General features: G+C 43.5%; 1 protein-coding gene across 18 annotated transcripts in view; it reads right to left on the bottom strand.

The window, feature by feature from the left end:
- Positions 1–4,147, bottom strand: part of ebf3a (EBF transcription factor 3a) — an 80,426-nt gene extending 76,279 nt beyond the window's left edge. For 17 of the 18 annotated variants that reach the window (XM_028964910.1, XM_028964915.1, XM_028964901.1 and 14 more), the window contains exons 1-5: positions 3,312–3,445; positions 3,037–3,193; positions 2,684–2,747; positions 2,294–2,349; positions 125–198 (exon numbers count right to left, since the gene is read on the bottom strand). In XM_028964910.1, the coding sequence (XP_028820743.1) occupies positions 125–198; positions 2,294–2,349; positions 2,684–2,747; positions 3,037–3,193; positions 3,312–3,445 (485 nt within the window). Of the gene's footprint in view, positions 1–124; positions 199–2,293; positions 2,350–2,683; positions 2,748–3,036; positions 3,194–3,311 lie in introns of all 18 variants that reach the window. The other variant, XM_028964898.1, reaches the window with a different exon arrangement.
- Positions 4,148–17,903: the final 13,756 nt, after the last annotated feature.

Below are 17,903 nucleotides of genomic sequence, written 5' to 3'. Positions count from 1 at the left end.
TAAACAAACAAACAAATAAATACATATTTTGTGGATCACCCAAGGCAAAGGTGGCCGGGGTCATCCACCGTTTAAAAGCGGCAGATAAATGAACAATCATAATTTCCTTTCTTTAATTTCTTACCTGCACATAATTTCGTGGGTGAGGAGGACTCGGCACATTTCTGGGTTTTTGTCTTGACCTTCATAAATAATCGCCTTTTGGGAGACAAAAAAAATTCAAATGTTATTTATCGTTGTTGTTATAAATTGACATTTTATAGTTTTATGTACAGAAACAGCGGGTATGATAATTAATGGCTCTATAGCACCAAAAACCGGACAGGCACACGAACATTTTATCACAGCAAGAGGGGAGAACGTGTTCTAACGATGATGAATTCCGCAAATAATTAGCAATTAATTGTTTGCACAACGAGAGGCGTTCAATTAGGCCATATTTAGCTCGTTGACGTAATTAAATAAGTAAAAAACAAATAATTCTAGGGAGAAAAAAAAAAAAATTCCCCGGCATGGCTAATGCAATCAATCCCACGTCCACAGATATTAATTTGCATATATAAATGTAATGAACGTATTCGTGTATGATCCACGCTTTAGCGCAGCGCGGTATTGAATTAAGGTTGAATAAAAAAAAAACTCGTTTTTTTTAAGGTATTTATCTCAAAGCAATCTATAGATAATGCTTTTCGGATGCAGATGGGCGCGGTAAATAATACCCATAACCGCGCGCATCACCGCGGTTATCATCTCAGGATATTTGGAGGAGGGGGGGTGCTAATGGGCAATCTGTTGTTTATTTTTGAGGCGCTAACAATGATTTTTTTTTTCTCCCCTTCTCCCCTTTTCTGTAGATAAAAAGCGGTGTCGGGGGGTACGCTCGGGTAATTTTTGAGCATTGGCTTTAACAGATGGCGCAGAAGCTGTAGGTGCGCGCGCCCGCGCCCGCGCGCGCGCGCGCGCTTTTCCGCTGCGCCCTTCTCCCTCCCTCCTTCCCCTGGCTTATAGGGAGCAACATTAAAAAAAAAAAAAGAACGGGGTGAATTAAACTAGAGACAAAGAAATAAAGAAACGCCGCCGAGTGGGAACATTTCTTACATGAATATATTTCTACTAAAAACTCCCAACAAATGGCAAAAAAAAAGAACCATGCTTCACAAATGTTGCGCAATAAAAAAGTAACACATCAGTACATCTTCTCTCAAAAAGATATTCATTGTTCAGAGAAATTAAAAAATAATTCTTCTTTTTAATAATGGTTTCCATGTTGTGCTTTTATCTACTGTAATCAGTCGGCTGGTGGCGCCGCAATTAGGCTCCGCTTGTCGAACCCTGACAACAGTTTCTCGCGCGACCGTGATTTATTTCGCTGAGAGATGCTGAGATCCAGAAAGTGACAGTTCGGCGCCACCGACCTTCGTCATAAAATAATTATTGTTATTATTGATTTTTTTTTTTAACTTTATATGCTTATGTAAAGATTTTTTTACACACATACAGACGGACAAACGCGCGCTCGACGCGTGACGCCCTCCGCTTTGGTTTGACGCAGGTCGAGTGGTCCTGCGCTCAAGGGGCTTTTATTCCGGGAGGAGGGGGGGGGGGGGGGGGGGGGGTGACATGACACCCTAATAAATGCCACCCCTCTACACACGACAGCAACAACATCTTTCATTTGGAACTTTTTTTTTTATTCATCGCATTTAGAGACGCGTTAGGAATCGGCGTTGCCACGCTTAACGAGTTGGGGGAGAACAGTTATCACAGACTTGCCCTCCAGAATGTTCCTCTAACGACCATAGCAGCAAACCATAGCAGCAAACTTTCCAAACTGATAAATAAAAACACACAAAACTAAAATATTAATACAAATAAAACAAACGAGCAAGAAAGAGCACGAGGGGGAAAACGGTAAAAAAAAAAAAGAAAGATAAAAAAACGAGGGGTTCTAGAGACCCCTGGAGCCTACAACCTGAATAATAGTGCAGACAAGGAGGGATTGATGGGATATATATTAGCCCGAATAGGCCATTAATATCCATGATCATTGCACTTAAAATTAAAGCCCGCTGATTTATGCGCTCGGGATATTTTATAAGAATAGTAAATAAACCCAAATAATATAATAAAACGCAGGTTTCGCAGACACGACCCCTTCCCCCCCCCCCGCATCTGCCCCGTTATGGATGTGAAACGCTCCCAATTAACCGACCTGTCAGTTTTATAATGGAAACCGTGAAAACACGCGCACTTATTACCCAACGACAGATAAGAAAACAGGAAACAGACTTACCTGCTTTGTCATGGAATCAATTAATCGCACGTAAAGATCCTGTTCTGTTCTGACGCCTGTGTGAACAAAATATGAAAAACAAACAATAATAATAATTGTATGCTTTACTTAATCAATTTGAAGAAGCCCACGCACGCATTTTTATGTTCCATGTGGACAACAGATTTGCTGTGAACTCGTCCCTGGTGCTTTTAGACAAGTATAAGACACAAATATGTTAAGAAATATTGAAAGATTGTAAACCCTGGCGTCAACTTGGCACGAAGATTTAAAGAGAAACGTTGCTGGTTTTGCGGCAGTTTTGCATGTGTTTGGGTGCCTTTTCTTGAAATGTCAGCTCGTGGTTTATTATTTATGATATTCTGCCGCCTGTGAAGAACTGCAACTTACCGTTGCTGTACAGTAGCTGTAGTTTGTAATGTATCCCATTATTAGTTTTTTCACTGTTTGGCTCCTAGAAACAGACAAAAATAAGAAGCAAATCAATAAACCAGAACAATGTCGACACTGTGCATCATTTTGCCAGATTCTCTACTAAAGACAGTTCAATATATATATTTTTTAGAAAACATCGGTGTATTTGAAAGACTGAATAAAGTGCGGTTTTTAGGCAGTGCTGCCAAGACGCGTGGAAACGCCGCGCGCACGTGTGTCCACCCACTTCACCCACAGCCGAAAGTTTTTTTTTTTTCTTTTCTATTCTTTTCTTTTTAAAAATGCAATTTCGCGGGAGCGGCGCTTACTTTCTCCTTCTCCACAAAGTCCACGTACGCGGTCCTCTCGATCTCCACCGGCTGCCCCTGCCTGTCGTACAGGGCCAGGACGAAGTGGAAAAAATTGGACTTCCTCAGGTTGGACGGCGGCTGCTTCTCGTAGTGCGCCCGGGCCAGACCCACGCCGCTGCGGGGAGAGAACAAGGGAGACACACTTGAGACAAAAAAAAACACAAAAAAAAAACACACCACCGCGTGGGGACCCGGCGCCGGATCGCGAGGAGCCCGCGACACCCCCCACGTACCTCTGAGCGGCCGTGGCAGCATCCACCACGCCGGCCGTGTGCATCCACGACCGGACCGGGTTCATCCCGCTGCCCAGCGGCTCCTCTTTCATAGTCGTCCCTCCTCGCGGTATATTCTCCTGAATCCCGAACATTGAAAGGCTGCTTCGCGTCCCCCCCAGGAACAAAAAAAGACACTTCCAACCAAGAAGGTGAGATTAATATTTTTTGTCGTAAAAAAAATAAATAATAATCTTTTGAGAAAAAAAAATAAATGAAATCGCCTTCTCTTCCCGGTCGACGTGCACGGTAGACCAAAAAAAAAAAATCCTCCTCGAGAAACAAGAAGAATGAGTTCTTGAAGTGTTTATCTGTCCTCCTTCTCCTTCTTGTTCAGCGCGTCCTGCGTGGGCACCACATGAACCGATCTCGGCGCGGCTCTGCTCGAGATCCCCCTTCGGAGAGCGGAAAGCGGCGGGATTATTGCCGTTTACGGGTTTATTTCCCCTTCTTCTTCTTCTTCTTCTTCTTCTTCTTCTTCTTTTTTAGCAGTAGTAGAACATTTCTTCAGCTTTTTTGGGGGGAATGATGCTCTCAGGCTGCTGCTGTCATCCTAGCGCGGCGCGGAGGGGGAGAAGGGGGGAGGTAAAAAAAAAATGATTATATATATATATTAATATAATTTTTTTTTTCTCCTTTTCTATTCTGGAGGACACCGCCGAACCGACCACTTCTGGCGGCACCGAAAGACAAATAAAGCGCGACGCGAGCACCGCGGAGGAGTTCCCGGACACGGGAGAGCCTGCTGGGCGGCCTTCGGCGTCTCGCGGAGTGGATGGGAAGCGCGCGCAACTCAGCCCTCTATCCCCTAGGAATGGAGCCTTTCCCGGGAGCCAAAACTCCAAGCCCGCGGGACCCGCGCTGTCAGAGGATGACGCGGCCCGGGGGCGGGGCTTTCGCCATATATGGCCGGGTGACGGCTTTCCCGAAGGCTGGGGTTCGGCTTGGAGGGAGGCGGGCGGGCGTGTGCGCGCGCGCGCGCGCGCGAGCGTGTGTGCGCGAGACGGGATGCTGGACGTTTTTTTTTTTTTTTTTTACTACTTTTTACTACACGGTCGCAACCCGAGCGCAGGACTCGCCGCGTCGGACGAGCGCGACCCGAAATGCAGCTCGTTCCGAGCGTCCCGCTCCAATAATAAAAAAAAGAAAATCGCGCTCATAAAATACCACGCAAGACGAGCCTGGAAGTCTTTATAGGCTGTCGACAGACAATTAGCCACTTTACGCGACAGGGGGCGAAAACAACAACAACTAATAACTAATAATAAATTGCATAATGAGAGATTAAAACTTTCTTTCCGCTGCGAGTGTCGCTCGAGCGAGAAGTTTCCTTGTCGCCGGAAACCTAAAAAAAAAAAAGCCACGTCCAACCCCAACAGTTCTTGTCATTTTAGGACATTAATTATTCCTGCAACAAATCAGCCAGCTTTTTATTCTCGTTCTTGTTTTTATTAGTTTGTCCTTTTTTACGTTTGTTTTCGGTGTTACAGCGGCCGTAACTTTATTTTACTCCGAGATGAACTAAGAGCAATATACCGATGAATAGACGATCTATCTATCTATCTATCTATCTATCTATCTATCTATCTATCTATCTATCTATCTATCTATCTATCTATCTATCTATCTATCTATCTATCTATCTATCTATCTATCTATCTATCTATCTATCTATCTATCTATCTATCTATCTATCTATCTATCTATCTATCTATCTGTAGAAAGGGTGTCGCGCGCTTTATTTCCAACACAGTTGCGCTGTAATTTCGCCTCAAACGTTGTATTTGCGTTTGATGCGCAGCGCCCGAGTAACCCTGGGGACGAGGCGTCCGGCGTCGCGCGGACCGACCGGCTCTCATCGCGACAAACTGATGCGCGTAAGAATCTCTAAAGAAGCGGGACGTGCGGGGCGCGAGCTTTCGAAGTATTAAAAAGAAGGCGTCGATATGTATATGAAATATATATTCTTTTTTGGAGGGAGGAGGAGGGTGGAGAAGCCGTTTTAGGTCGAGGAGTCGCGGGGCCGCAAAGCCCGGCTAAATATTTGAAATAATCGACGGATAAATCGGGGGGGGGGGGTCCGAGCGGGGTTATCAGGGGACCCGCGGCCCTGCGCGCGGAAGGGGTGGGATGGTGGGACGGGGGGGGGCGCGACGTAGAAAGGAAGAGAGATGCGCTCTCCTCCTCCTCCTCCTCCTCCTCCTCCTCGTCCTCCGCAGCGGCGGCGGCGGCGATCTGTTTCGCTGGTGTTGGGGGGTTAATGACTATTGCCAAAGATAAGTGAATTATCAAAGCTGTTGCTGTCGTCGCGTCTCAAAAAAAAAAAAAAAAAAACACCATTACAGCGCCTGCGCGTCTAATTAAATACGTAAGTAGAATAAAATTATACATGAATTTAGCCTATATATTTTTTTTACATATATAAATGTCGGTGCCATTTATTAACTTTAAATGTCCATTTTCTTCATCAAATTCATCCATTAATCTTAAAGTGTCAAACTTTTCATCCTAAATGCGAACAATCGTAAATTGTGTGTTATGTCTTTAATTATGTCGGAGGCGAATTTAATTATGTCGAGGGTGACAAAATTAGATGCGCAAACGTTATTTTAATAAGTCGAAATTTCTAACGCAATAAAAAAAAAAATATGTGTGCCGCCGTATTTTGCGCCATGAAGACTGTGATGAAGATGAAGAGGGGGCGCGGACAGTAATTTACTGTATCTCTGACGCAGATTACACACCAAAGCGATCTCAATCTGATTACCAAATTAGGGTTTTAAGGATAAATCCGTTTAAATCTGATCCTGTCGAGACTCGGACAGCCCCATCACGAAGGTAACGATCCCTTTCTAAAAGTGAAAAAAAAAAAAAAAAAAACAGAAAAGGGGGGAATCAGCTTTTTAAACCTTATTTGACAACAAATGCAGCTGCCCCTCTATTTTGAAAGATATTAGGCGCAAATGAATGCAAATCTGTGTTCAGAAGCCATCTGGCCAGGAGCAGGGTGGGGGAATCAGCTGCTGAATCCATCTCCAGCCCCCCTGTTCCTCCAGCATCATCTGCTGCTGGACCCGGAGCGTGGAGAACTTTCAGAAACCGGCCGCGTCCGGAAGTGCTGTCTCGTGGAGATATTTCAAACATCATTTTATTATTAAAAAAAAAATTAATACATTCTTTGTTTATTGGCCGGGCAGTGACATATTAGGATAATTGTCTATCATTGAGGTGATCCTTTTGGACGGATATTGTAGTTGTGATGCTCAGGGCGGGTCCAGGGGAACCGCAGTGGTTGGTGGGGATGACATTTGACCCCTCGCCGCCCCCCCCTCCCACCCCCACCAAAACATCGCATAGTAACAATCAATACAAGCGAACAATGCGACGGACTCGATTATAATGGGACGGGCAGTAACTGCATGGTTAGTGTTGTGATTTGTATTGTTATAGTTTTAGTGGCCGTTATTGCGGTTGTAGTTGTTGTAATTGTAGCAGTTGCTGTGATTGTTTTAGAGACGCAGATTTGTTGTGTGTGTGTGTGTGTGTTTGTGTGTGTTTGGGGGGACAGAAAGCGGGAAGTCAGTCCGGCCGACGGCTCTGAATAAGATTTGCTCGGTGTTGCCAAGACCTCCCGAAGAATCGACCCTCCTCCTTATTGTGTGTGAAGTGTTCCTTTTGTGTGTATTTACGGGGGTTTGGGGCTTCAATGACCCCCCCCCCCCCCCCCCCCCCCCCCCCCCCCCCCCCCCCCCAACACACACACACAGAAGCCTCAATATCACCCCCCCAACCCCAACCCCAAAATTTGCATTTAAATAGCGACATCAACCGATTCGCGTGCCACACGCCAGTGGCTTTCCCAGATGTCGCGCAGGAGTCGCTGCCCAGCTGTCCTCCGCGCGCACGACGGCGGGCGCGCGCCCGGCCCCGGACTTCCGCTGCTGGGTGCCCGGGACTTGCGGGTCCTGCGTGCAACGACGTTATACACCAATACACACACACACACACACACACATCATCATCATCATCACCACCCGTCCCCCAGCGGTCCATTTCTGGCCGAACCGGAACCTCATCTTCTCCTCAGAAGAAGAGACACATGCATGTGCAACACATATTTCAAACCAATAATAAGTATTGATCAACCTTTACTACTGATTTCTAATTCTAAAGACTGCAGTGAAACACAGACACGTCCGATTTAACACGTACACGGGTCAACTTCAGAATGACAGTCATTAACCTTCATCCCTGTTCGCTGTGTGTGTGTGTGTGTGTGTGTGTGTCGACACAGCAGAATCTTACATGCTGCACCTGCCCACACACACACACACACACAGAGGCAAACATTAACAATATTCTAATAATCCCCCCACAAACACACACACACACATGCAAACATTAACAATATTTTAATAATTTCGCCCCCCCACACACACACATACACAACACCTCCTTTTTTATTTCGTTCATATTGAATACAACCATTGGAGGCCAAGCCTTATTCTTACGAACTACATAACCAATAATAATGCTCGTTCGTAAATATGATTTGTGTCGATTCATTGGTAATGAATGCATGGAAATAAGTCTATTGGAATGGAAGAGAAGGAATGAGGGGGTTAAAATAGAGGCGACATTTCAACGCGGGGCGGACGGCGCGTGGTTTAAAACGACGTTTAATTCAAAGGGAGAAAACGTGAAAAGTGAAAAAGAGACAGCAGCGTTATAAAAAAATGGCCCCTTAATTCGTGCGTAATGGCAGCGCAGGAGATACAAAGTAATAAGTAATGAAGGCGAAAAGTTGAAGTCGCGGATTTGAGGGGGTGAGGGGTGAACTTCGCGCTCGGAAATTTGACGAAGAGCGCCTCCCTTTGGAAGTTCTGGGAATAACGTTGGAAAAAAAAAAAGAAAATCTTTGACGCTGAAGCCTAATTAATGGACATTTTACTGAACATCATCATCATCATCATCATCACGATCATGATCACCATGATAAGTAATGTAGCCTAATGTAATAATTTCTGAAGGAAAAGTCCAGAGGAATATGAAAATATCGACATTTCCGCCGTTGGTTGCCAATTAAATTGAATAACATCCCCCCAAAAATCATTTTGAACGTTGTGAAACACGTCATAAGCAGCATGGAGAACTAATCACTTTTTTTTTGGCTATTTCTGATGGTGACCCTCTCTCGGTTTGAGCGTAAATTTCCTTTTTTTGATCTGTCGTGTCCCTAAATAGTAAATAACCGTGCTGACAGATGACATTTAGATGGGATGTCAGGTTTATGGAATATGAAGGAACCGGGATCGGAGTGTAGAAATGTCGCGGAACCGATTGGTCAGGTCATATCTGATATTGTAAGTGGCCTTAATTAAACACGTATCGCTGTAATTAACTCCGAGTTTTTTGGTTGGGGGGGGGCGGGGCGTCAGCTTTGATCCCGTCAGTCCAGATGTCCTTAATACGGTCTCTCCGCGTCTCCTGCGCTCCTGACTTTTTAAACGCGGCGCCTTTAATTGATCTGGAATTATGCGAGTTGATTAGGAGGCGCGCGCGTGCGTGCGTGCGTGAATGTGAAAAAATAATGCTGCTCGACGTATGAATTATTCCGAAATAAAGATTTCCGTAACTTCCAACGGCCCACTATTATTGTTATTATTATTATCATTATTATTATAATTATTATTATTATTGATAATAATCCCTGTTGCTGAACAATAATTTGAGGTCGAGTTCGTCGACTTGCTCCCAATTTAATTTTGCGCCTACTTTTGTTGTCGGAGAAGCCGCATCTCGTGCGAAAACCGCGAATAACGTTGCAACGCAATTAGCATTTTCATCCCGATAGTAAAATGAAGAGGGCTTGGGCGCCGTGGGCGCAGCCCCGGGGCAGTCCCGGTATAAAGAAGTGGAGAGAGAGAGATAGAGAGAGAAGTGGAGGGAGAGAGAGAGAGAGAAAAAAAAGAGGGAGAGAGAAAAAACGAAAAAAAAAATCGAAGAAAGAAAGTGAGAAAATGGTCTATTCTGGACAATTAACATGTAAAATATCCAGTGGAAATGGAGTCTGAAAAGGGGTTTATTATGGGGTGGGGGGGTGTAAAGTGTACACAGGATTGAGGTGGGTGACACACTGTGACATAGACAATTATACAGAAATACATGTATGTATTTATAAACCTCTAACGTAGATTGTTTCACATTGTGTAAATGTGATATGTATGTAATTATATTTATATCTTTTTTATATATATAAAATAAGAAGCCTCTAATGCCAGGCCAGTGACCCACTTTCCGTCGCAGTTTCCCACAAATAAAGGCGCGCTGGCGGACTGAAAGCGATGAAAAAGCGGAACATGTGGCGAGTGAAAGGAAAACCCTCTCGACCCGGCTCCTGTCGCCTGCCCGCGCCCGAAACAATTGCCGGATTTGCCTCTTTCTATGGTGGCAGGGCCCCACCTGCTGGCACGCGGCGTAAGACCCTCATCTTGGGGGGAAAGGAAGGGGGTGGGAGCGGGGGAAGGGGGGTGTTTCTGGGTGGGCTCGCTGGCCGGTGCTGAAAATGAAGTCTTTTTTTATCTCTGTTGTTGGTCATTACTGGGGGGGGGGGGGGGGGGGGGTGATGAAAATAATAATAATAAAAAAAAAAATCAAGATTCTGTCATAACAATTCCAGCTTGGTGAGCGGTATAAACTACCAAAGGTATTGAATGTTATTGAGCTTATATCATCCCACGTGAGCCTATTATGAATTTATTGTGTTTTATTCAGCCACTCAGCCCCATCACAAGATCTGTATGAGGGTGTGGAACCTGTTCTACACCTGAGCCACTGTTACAAGTTCAGCATCATTTCTCACACACAGACATGTGAGACACGAGGAGGCAGAGTTTTTATGGATGGCACATTTTATTTATTTTTGATAAGCAGTGGAATTCCAATGGAACCTCGGTTCACCTCTTTGAGGCCGGGGTGGGTCGTCTATTGGGCTGTTTTAAATCTGTAATGTGTCTAAATTATACATATTGTACATGTAGGTGGTAGTAGCCAAGTGGGCCCATGAACCAGAAGACTACAAAGTCACATGTCAAACACCACTTACCACCTTTGTGTCCCTGAGCAAGACAATTGACCCAGAGAGTCGTCAGCAAAACTGTCTCTGAAACTACTGATTTTAAGTCACTCTGGATAAGGGCGTCTGAAAAATTCTGTAATGTTAATATAGCTTGTTAAAATTAAAAGTAGTGTGGAAATGTCTTATTTTATGAAGGTTGAGTGATGCAGTAATATTCCAGCCTCTCCTTTAATACAACAAAACTCAAAACCTGAGAACTGAGAAATGCATTTTTCCCTTCATATTTTCAGTTATCTCCACTTTGTATTTTTGTGGTATATGAATGTATTTTACATGTAAAATTGCTTGGTTGTATGGGTTGTGTGTAAAGGCTCTTAAAAAAATCGCCATTTGGGTACCAATATTTCCAAACGTTACACGTTCTATTTTTCACATTAAAAAAGTGCAGTGCCAACAAAAACAATAAACTGAACGACGGCACTCGTTCATTAGTTGTCCTGATTCATCAAAAAGAAATCCCCCGGCCTCCGGCTCTATTAGGAGGAGGTGGAAAGGTCAAAAAGGCGAACAGCCCATAATGCAGGTGTTTCTGTCCCAGCGGCCTTCGACAGGGGGGAAGGTTTTATACCATACTATAGTATAAATGAGAGAGAGAGAGAGAGAGAGATGTAGATATACAGAAATATATATATAGAAATATACTTTATCACTTCAGGCCCTGTATTTCATGCTCAGAGCAGAGCCCGGGTTGGAAACAGGTCCATTCCTGTCCTGAATGAACGTGACTTTAAAGGTTCTTCAGTGGTTGCGAAAGTGGAGAAGAAGATGAAGAAGATGAAGACAAAGAAGAAAAAAAAACACGTCTACATTTATTTTTTTGTGGTAATTGAATTTTTAACCTCATGCATGAATTCGTTGGGTTTTCACAAGCAAATGAAAATCTATCTTTTAATTATCCGCAAACGCACTGAGTGACGAAGGGCCCTGGTTCACTTAAAAAATGTCGCTGGTTCCCTGGGCTGCACTGAGTTGTGACGAGGGGGTCGGGCGTTGGGGGCTTCGGTCTCACTGTGGCCATGCGTCGCATTAAGCGTCAGCTGCTGGGGTTACGGCACGGGCTCTGCTCCTTGGGCAGACAACGATGGCCATGCTGCTGCAGGGGACGCCGGCCAAAGTGGGACAGAGGGATCAGCGGAGCCCTTGACTGCAAAAAAAAGGCACTGAGCAGCTTGTTCTTTGGACGTTGCAGGTGTTGGATTTGGTGCAGAGCAGCATCATGGAGCTCAGCTTTGTAGAGGGGGGTGAGGTGGGTGTTTTTTTAATCATTTGCGCCGAGGACATCCAATAACGTCCCAGCGTATGATGAGCTCCGGACCCTCGGTGTCGGGGTGATCCGGCGCACGGACTTCCAGACAAACTGTTTACAGCAGAGATGCTCAAAGCAGCCACTCATTCAGATGTGTGAAATTTCTTTTATTAACAGAACGGCAGACAAAGATGCCGCTGTGAGAAAAGGGAACACACACATACACACACACACACACACACACACAGAAACAAAAAGCTAACCATCATCACATAAACAGTGCTGGCAGAGGTGGTAAAAAAAGGACCAAACAAAAAAAAAGACGTAAATTAAAAAGCATATAGGTTCAACTGCATCAATTCCCAGATCCTTCACCTTTTTAAACAATTGTGGGTGTTGGAAGATTAGTTTGTGTGTGTGTGTGTGTGTGTGTGTTAAATACTGGTTTACTTGGATAGTAAATAAATCATATACAAACAATCAAAACAGACACATTGTGGTAATGTGAGTGTTGCTGGAGCACGTGCATAAGTATGCAGATTTATGCCTTTGAATACATATACAGTATGCATGCAGGGGCTTCATTACATATTACACCTTTTATAGAAACTTAGTTATTTTTTTATCTAATTTTTCAAAAACCTGGGAAGATGTCAGTTTAAAATATTACCGCAGTGAGCCTGAAGGGGCACTAGACCTGCATACAATAAAACTTGGGATATGTTGGGCACTGAGTTATGGACCCTTTATGGACCACAGGATGCGATTCAGTCTGACTTCTTGCTTATTAACATTAAAATGTGTTTGTCTTTCTATTAAAACTTCAGACCAACAGCTACTGATCATAATGGTGGTACAATTTTCAGAGCTGCTACTCGTTTGAACTCTCCTTATGAAACCCTTTTGGGGTAAATAAAGTTTTATATGTCACCTTTCAAGTGGGAAATATCCAAGTTTAACTCATATTTATCACACAAAAAAAGCCACATTTGCAAAATGAATACTAAATCTACCCCACTGGCACTTCACACTGATGTTTCTTTTCCTTTTTTAAATAGCTGAGACTCCTGAAGCTTCCTATTCTGCCATGTAAACACTTTTTCCTACAGCCCAGGAAATGTTAACACAGCAGGAATTTGTGAAAAAAATCGGAATTTCCTTGCCCGACTGTGCCGCCACCGCTACTGGCTAGTGGTCCTAATTGCTAATTGCCACTGTGATGTTACATTTTTTTTTTTGGCTGTGAGCATGAGACGATCGAGGCCCACAAGAAGCCCCCGCAAGCTCAGTTTCTATCCCCCCCACGCTAAACGGGCGAGAAAGAGAGCAGCAGCGCGTCTTAATTCCTGTTACCTTTACCCTCCTCCCCTGGGGTGGGGGGAAAACAGGCTGTCGGTTCGCCCCGTCTTTGACACGGGATTTGGTTTAACCTTTAAGCGAGGACCGTCACGAAGCCTCGCGAACATCTCCAAACAAAAGGAAAAAGAACGGGGGGAAATGTACAGATGCAAACACGCGACGGTGCTGCGAGCATGACTAATTCATCATGTACTTATTATTCTTTATGGATGCCCAGAGATGAACGGCCTTCCCTTCCCATCCTCCAATGTTTGGCGTGCAGAGGAAAAACAAGAAGCTTTGTTCAGTTCAAAACTACCTGCTCCTCTGACACCCCCTCCGCCTGACATTAAGCTATCTTTGAGGGTCCTCTGCTTTCATGTGTTCTGGTAACACTTCCAGTGCCTTCGCCATTAGCGCTATCTGACTGCAGACTGACAGGTCGGGCGTGCGGATGGCACGCTACCGTACTTTCATGGCAGCCGCGCATGTTGTGGGGGGTCTTCGGGGACCGCTTTTGAGCACGCGGAGTGCTGGGAGCGCCGTCGAGAGTCGCGGCGCGAGCTACAAAGGTGATCCTCCTCCCCTCGTTGGCTAAGTAAATAACCTTAAAATACACCAGTATCCATCTAGCCATTGTTTTCAGAGGAACAGAAAAAGGGGGTCTCGCCGAGGTCTGTCTTCCCCAGAGAAGCGAGGGAAGAAAGAGGTTGATGTTAAAGTATCAAAGATTACAGTTACAGACAGTAATTTTTTTTTATCTAATTTTCCTGAAACTTACAAGCGCGGTGTGGGTTTTGGCAGATACGACACAGGCCGGTGTCAAGGAACTGTGCTCCTCTCCTTTTCTGATGTAGAAAATGACCTTTGGAGCCATTAAGCTGTTGCCAAACCCAAATGTGCTTTGCCCCGATGCTCCACAATAAGAGATCACCCGACCGCTGACCCGAACACTTGCGCTCTTTGTCTTTTATTGTGGTGTTAATCATTATTATGAGATAAATGTGCACAGTGCCTTTCATTAAGAATGCAAAGCTTGCTGGCACGTTGCTGTTGGTATTCTACAGTTGTGCAAATGAAATCAAAGATTTGGGCCTCGATTTGTGTCTTGCATGGTTGCAGAGTATTGTTTATTGCAACAAAGCCTGTATAATAATGGAAAATGAAATGGACTGGGACTGGAATCGACATACCAGGACCTATTTTAGCTCCATCGTGGCATCACGATGGCATCAGGTTGGTTTACGCACATTGTGAATCACGGCAAAAAAGGCCGGTCTGAGGATGCACACATGCTCCATTGATCGATGACTATAGAAAGCGATTTGATTTATTAGTGTAATTATTTACACATCTGAATAGATTAAATATGAGCCAACACTGTAATTAGTAATCCACTTTTTTCTTGCCATAGTGAAACGCAGGTTGTGGCCATAGTATGATCAACATTTGTAGCTACAAATTCACAGACGGACTCGCATGGCACGAAGAGAATGGACTTGCTTTGACATTGTCTGAAGCGCTAAAGCAATGGGACTGCAGTTACAGATTTGCATAAATCGCTATGATTTAAGGTATGAAAACACTGTGGTAAGTGCAAAATCAAAAAAATTTCACTCTGCACACATCAACATACACACACAGTTACTGGTTTCTTGACCACCCCGCATTTTGTATTTTTTGTATATATTTGATCTAAAATTATTTCTAATTCTACGAGATTGCTGTTCACCTGTAAAGGTGGCTTTAACACTAAAAAATTTACTCCTTGTATTGTTATAAGGGTCATGAGCAAGTGTTGTAATGCCATTTCTATCAAAACACTTAGTACGGTGGTTTGTGAGCACCCAAGTTGCTACGATTGTCCTTAAAGACCCCTGCACACACCTTAAGGTGCCCCTGGACCACATCTCACATCTTATGTGAGAGACCCTTTGTGGCTAAGCTGAAAAACGGTGCAACACACTCTGGGGCCCGAACACATTCGAGCCCTCTGCAGATATCCTCCACAGATACGGAGCAGACACCTTCTATGAAGCCATTATCCCCGCGTTTCCTCTCCGGCCACAATGGACACATCCACTGTGCTCTCCGCCGCCTGACCCTTTTGTGTGGGCGGCACTTTGCACAAAGAGTGCCTGGGCCTACATCACAAGAGAGAGAGGATGTGAAAAGGTGCCTCCGTGCGAAGGGTGAGACTGTTCTGTTAATTGTTTTTTAATTAAAACATGATAGTTTTGATCAATCCGACTGTCTGTCTTATTTCCATGGAATTTCCTAGAAAATAACAAAATATATACCTCTGTAAATTAATTTGTCCATATTTCAGACATATCTCATTCACAAAATGTACAATCGGACAGGCAGTGTCCCGCAACAAGTGTGAATCTGTATCATTAAAGAGACCATAAAAAAAGTTGTGTCTTTGTGCCCAACCTTTTGTTCTGCATCTTTAGAGATTTCTGTTACTAAAGGGACTCAATTTTGTGGCATGAAAAGCACAGACTCCACGGGTATAGGGTTCCCATAGGGAACAATGACGAAAGGTTCACCTTGCAGTGCATGGGTGTAACTTTAACTGGAATATTGTTGATCAAAGCCCCCCATAAACAAAGTAGGTGGAAATGCTGTAAGGGTAGATGCGCTTGAGGAAAGGCAGACATTCATGAGCAAGAGAAAAGGGGCCTGGATTTTAGGAAGTGCGTCTTGTCATGGTGGTTTATCTCTGAGATTTGCTACTTTCAGAAAGAAAAAAAGAAGAAAGACAGCCTGAATGAATGTGCTTTTTAAAAATGTTAAGTATATTTCTAGGTTATAGATTGATAGGGAGCTATTATGTTTGACACCAGGGTCAATAATAAGACCACAGGTGTTGGATCTGCTTTGTCTTAAAGGTACCCCCCCACACACACTCACTCTGTACAATAAAGGCACAATAACGTCAGGTTTCCTCTAAGGACTCGACCTGTAACTTTGGGCCATTTATGAAAATGTCAAGTGTGCACCTACAAGGGTCAAAGCTGGTGGACTCGGGGAAGAAAAAAGTGGAATGTGGAAATAAACAGATGTTTACCTGTCATAAAAGCCCGGAGGAAATCTCTCTGTTCCCACGTCATAGGCTGGCAGGTGTCACACTTGACCAGCGAGAGAGCTTTAAGAATCCTGCAACACCCCCCTCATCTGCCATGACCAGCTACAGCTACCTCATTACTGTCTTTATGAAGTGTTGTTCATGGTGGGGGGAGGTGGGCTTGATCTCCAAATATGAGCCTCAAGATGAGTTCCTTCCCGTGGCTTTATTAGGCGCTAAGCTCCTTACACTTGTAGCATATTGCAGCAGGTTACGAGCTTACGCTTTATTGTCTTACATTATTGAAAATCTAGGCCCTCCAAGCCATTTCCCCGAGGTCAAGCTTTGTGTGAGAACACACTCTCATTTTTCCTCATGCGCCGGGGTCGCACTGGGAAGTGAAGGGGGGGGTTCAGGACAGCCAAGATTGTGCTGGTAATACACTTAAATCCATCTTGGTTGACTTACTACAAACTTCAAGCCTTTCCCGGTGGCTTCCTTCTGAGCTGAAATAATTCTTTTATGACTTATAGAAAGCGGAGGCGGTGACGTGCGAATGCCGAGCAATGGGAAACATATATTCTACACCACTTACAGCGTGCTACAGGATCCATTAGCATAATAATAAAAACATTAGTCCTTTCAGATCAATATGCAGCTTTATGATATGTTCAAAGCAACAACATTTAAACGGTACTGAAATTACACTCTTAGTGAATAGAATCAATGAAAGTACTGGAATTTAAGATTTAAAAACTAAATGTGTTTTTTCCAGATTGCTAGAAACATATATGAATATATACATATATGGGCATTTATAATCAGCAATAAGATTTAGACGTTTGGGAAAAGGGTAAACAGAGAGACCTTGACTTATGTGTGTAAGCTTTGTATGCGTACAGATAGACGTAAGACATCTATCTATAATATTGTGGGATTAGCTTATTTTTTATTGAATATTGTATTCTGACATGTTATTATTTACCTATTTTTCAATAGATGGGCTTGTGTCAAAACCTCAAATGTTCCTTAAATTCTTCAGTTTACTACCGATACTTCTTTCATTAGCTGAAATTTGTGAAAATTAGAAGTGCAATAAATTGTTGCAGTTAATGCAAAACAGTATTTGCAGTTTAATGCAAAGGTTTAATCACTATTAATGAACACTTTAACACCATTTCCCCCCAAGAACTATCACTAGATCCCTAATTATTTTTTTCCCTATTAATAAATATAAATTGAAATATCAATTAGACTGTTTTTTCATGATGAATGATATATATGGAACATGTCATATACATAATACGAATGTACAATGTAATATTTTTGGACATACGCAAAACTATCAAATTCTTCATAAGAATCAAAATCTTGATAAGCTCAGGCTGTTTCAAAAAGTCACTTGATATGAAGTCCCCACATGCTTACAAGTGACAGAGAAGACATGTGAAAAAGTATGACACAGCACCATCTTGTGTACACCACTGTGGATGTCGGAGAGGACGGGAACATGCAAGTGAGACACTTGTCACCAAGTTACACAGAAGCCGCAGGGAATTTGCAGTCCCCCACCCCCCACAAAGAAATGACAATTAAAAGGTAGGAACAAATAAAAACACAGGTAGGTGTTACTCAAGTGGTTTTATATAAAGCGCATGTCAACTTCTAATACAAAAACTGACAATCATACAGCCTAAACAAAAAAAAAAAAAGGATATATATATATATATATATATATATATATATATCCTATCACACTGT

Source organism: Denticeps clupeoides, chromosome 2 (assembly GCF_900700375.1).
Source record: "Denticeps clupeoides chromosome 2, fDenClu1.1, whole genome shotgun sequence".
Taxonomy (NCBI): Eukaryota; Metazoa; Chordata; class Actinopteri; order Clupeiformes; family Denticipitidae; genus Denticeps; species Denticeps clupeoides.
This window is presented reverse-complemented; position numbering and strand designations above follow the sequence as displayed.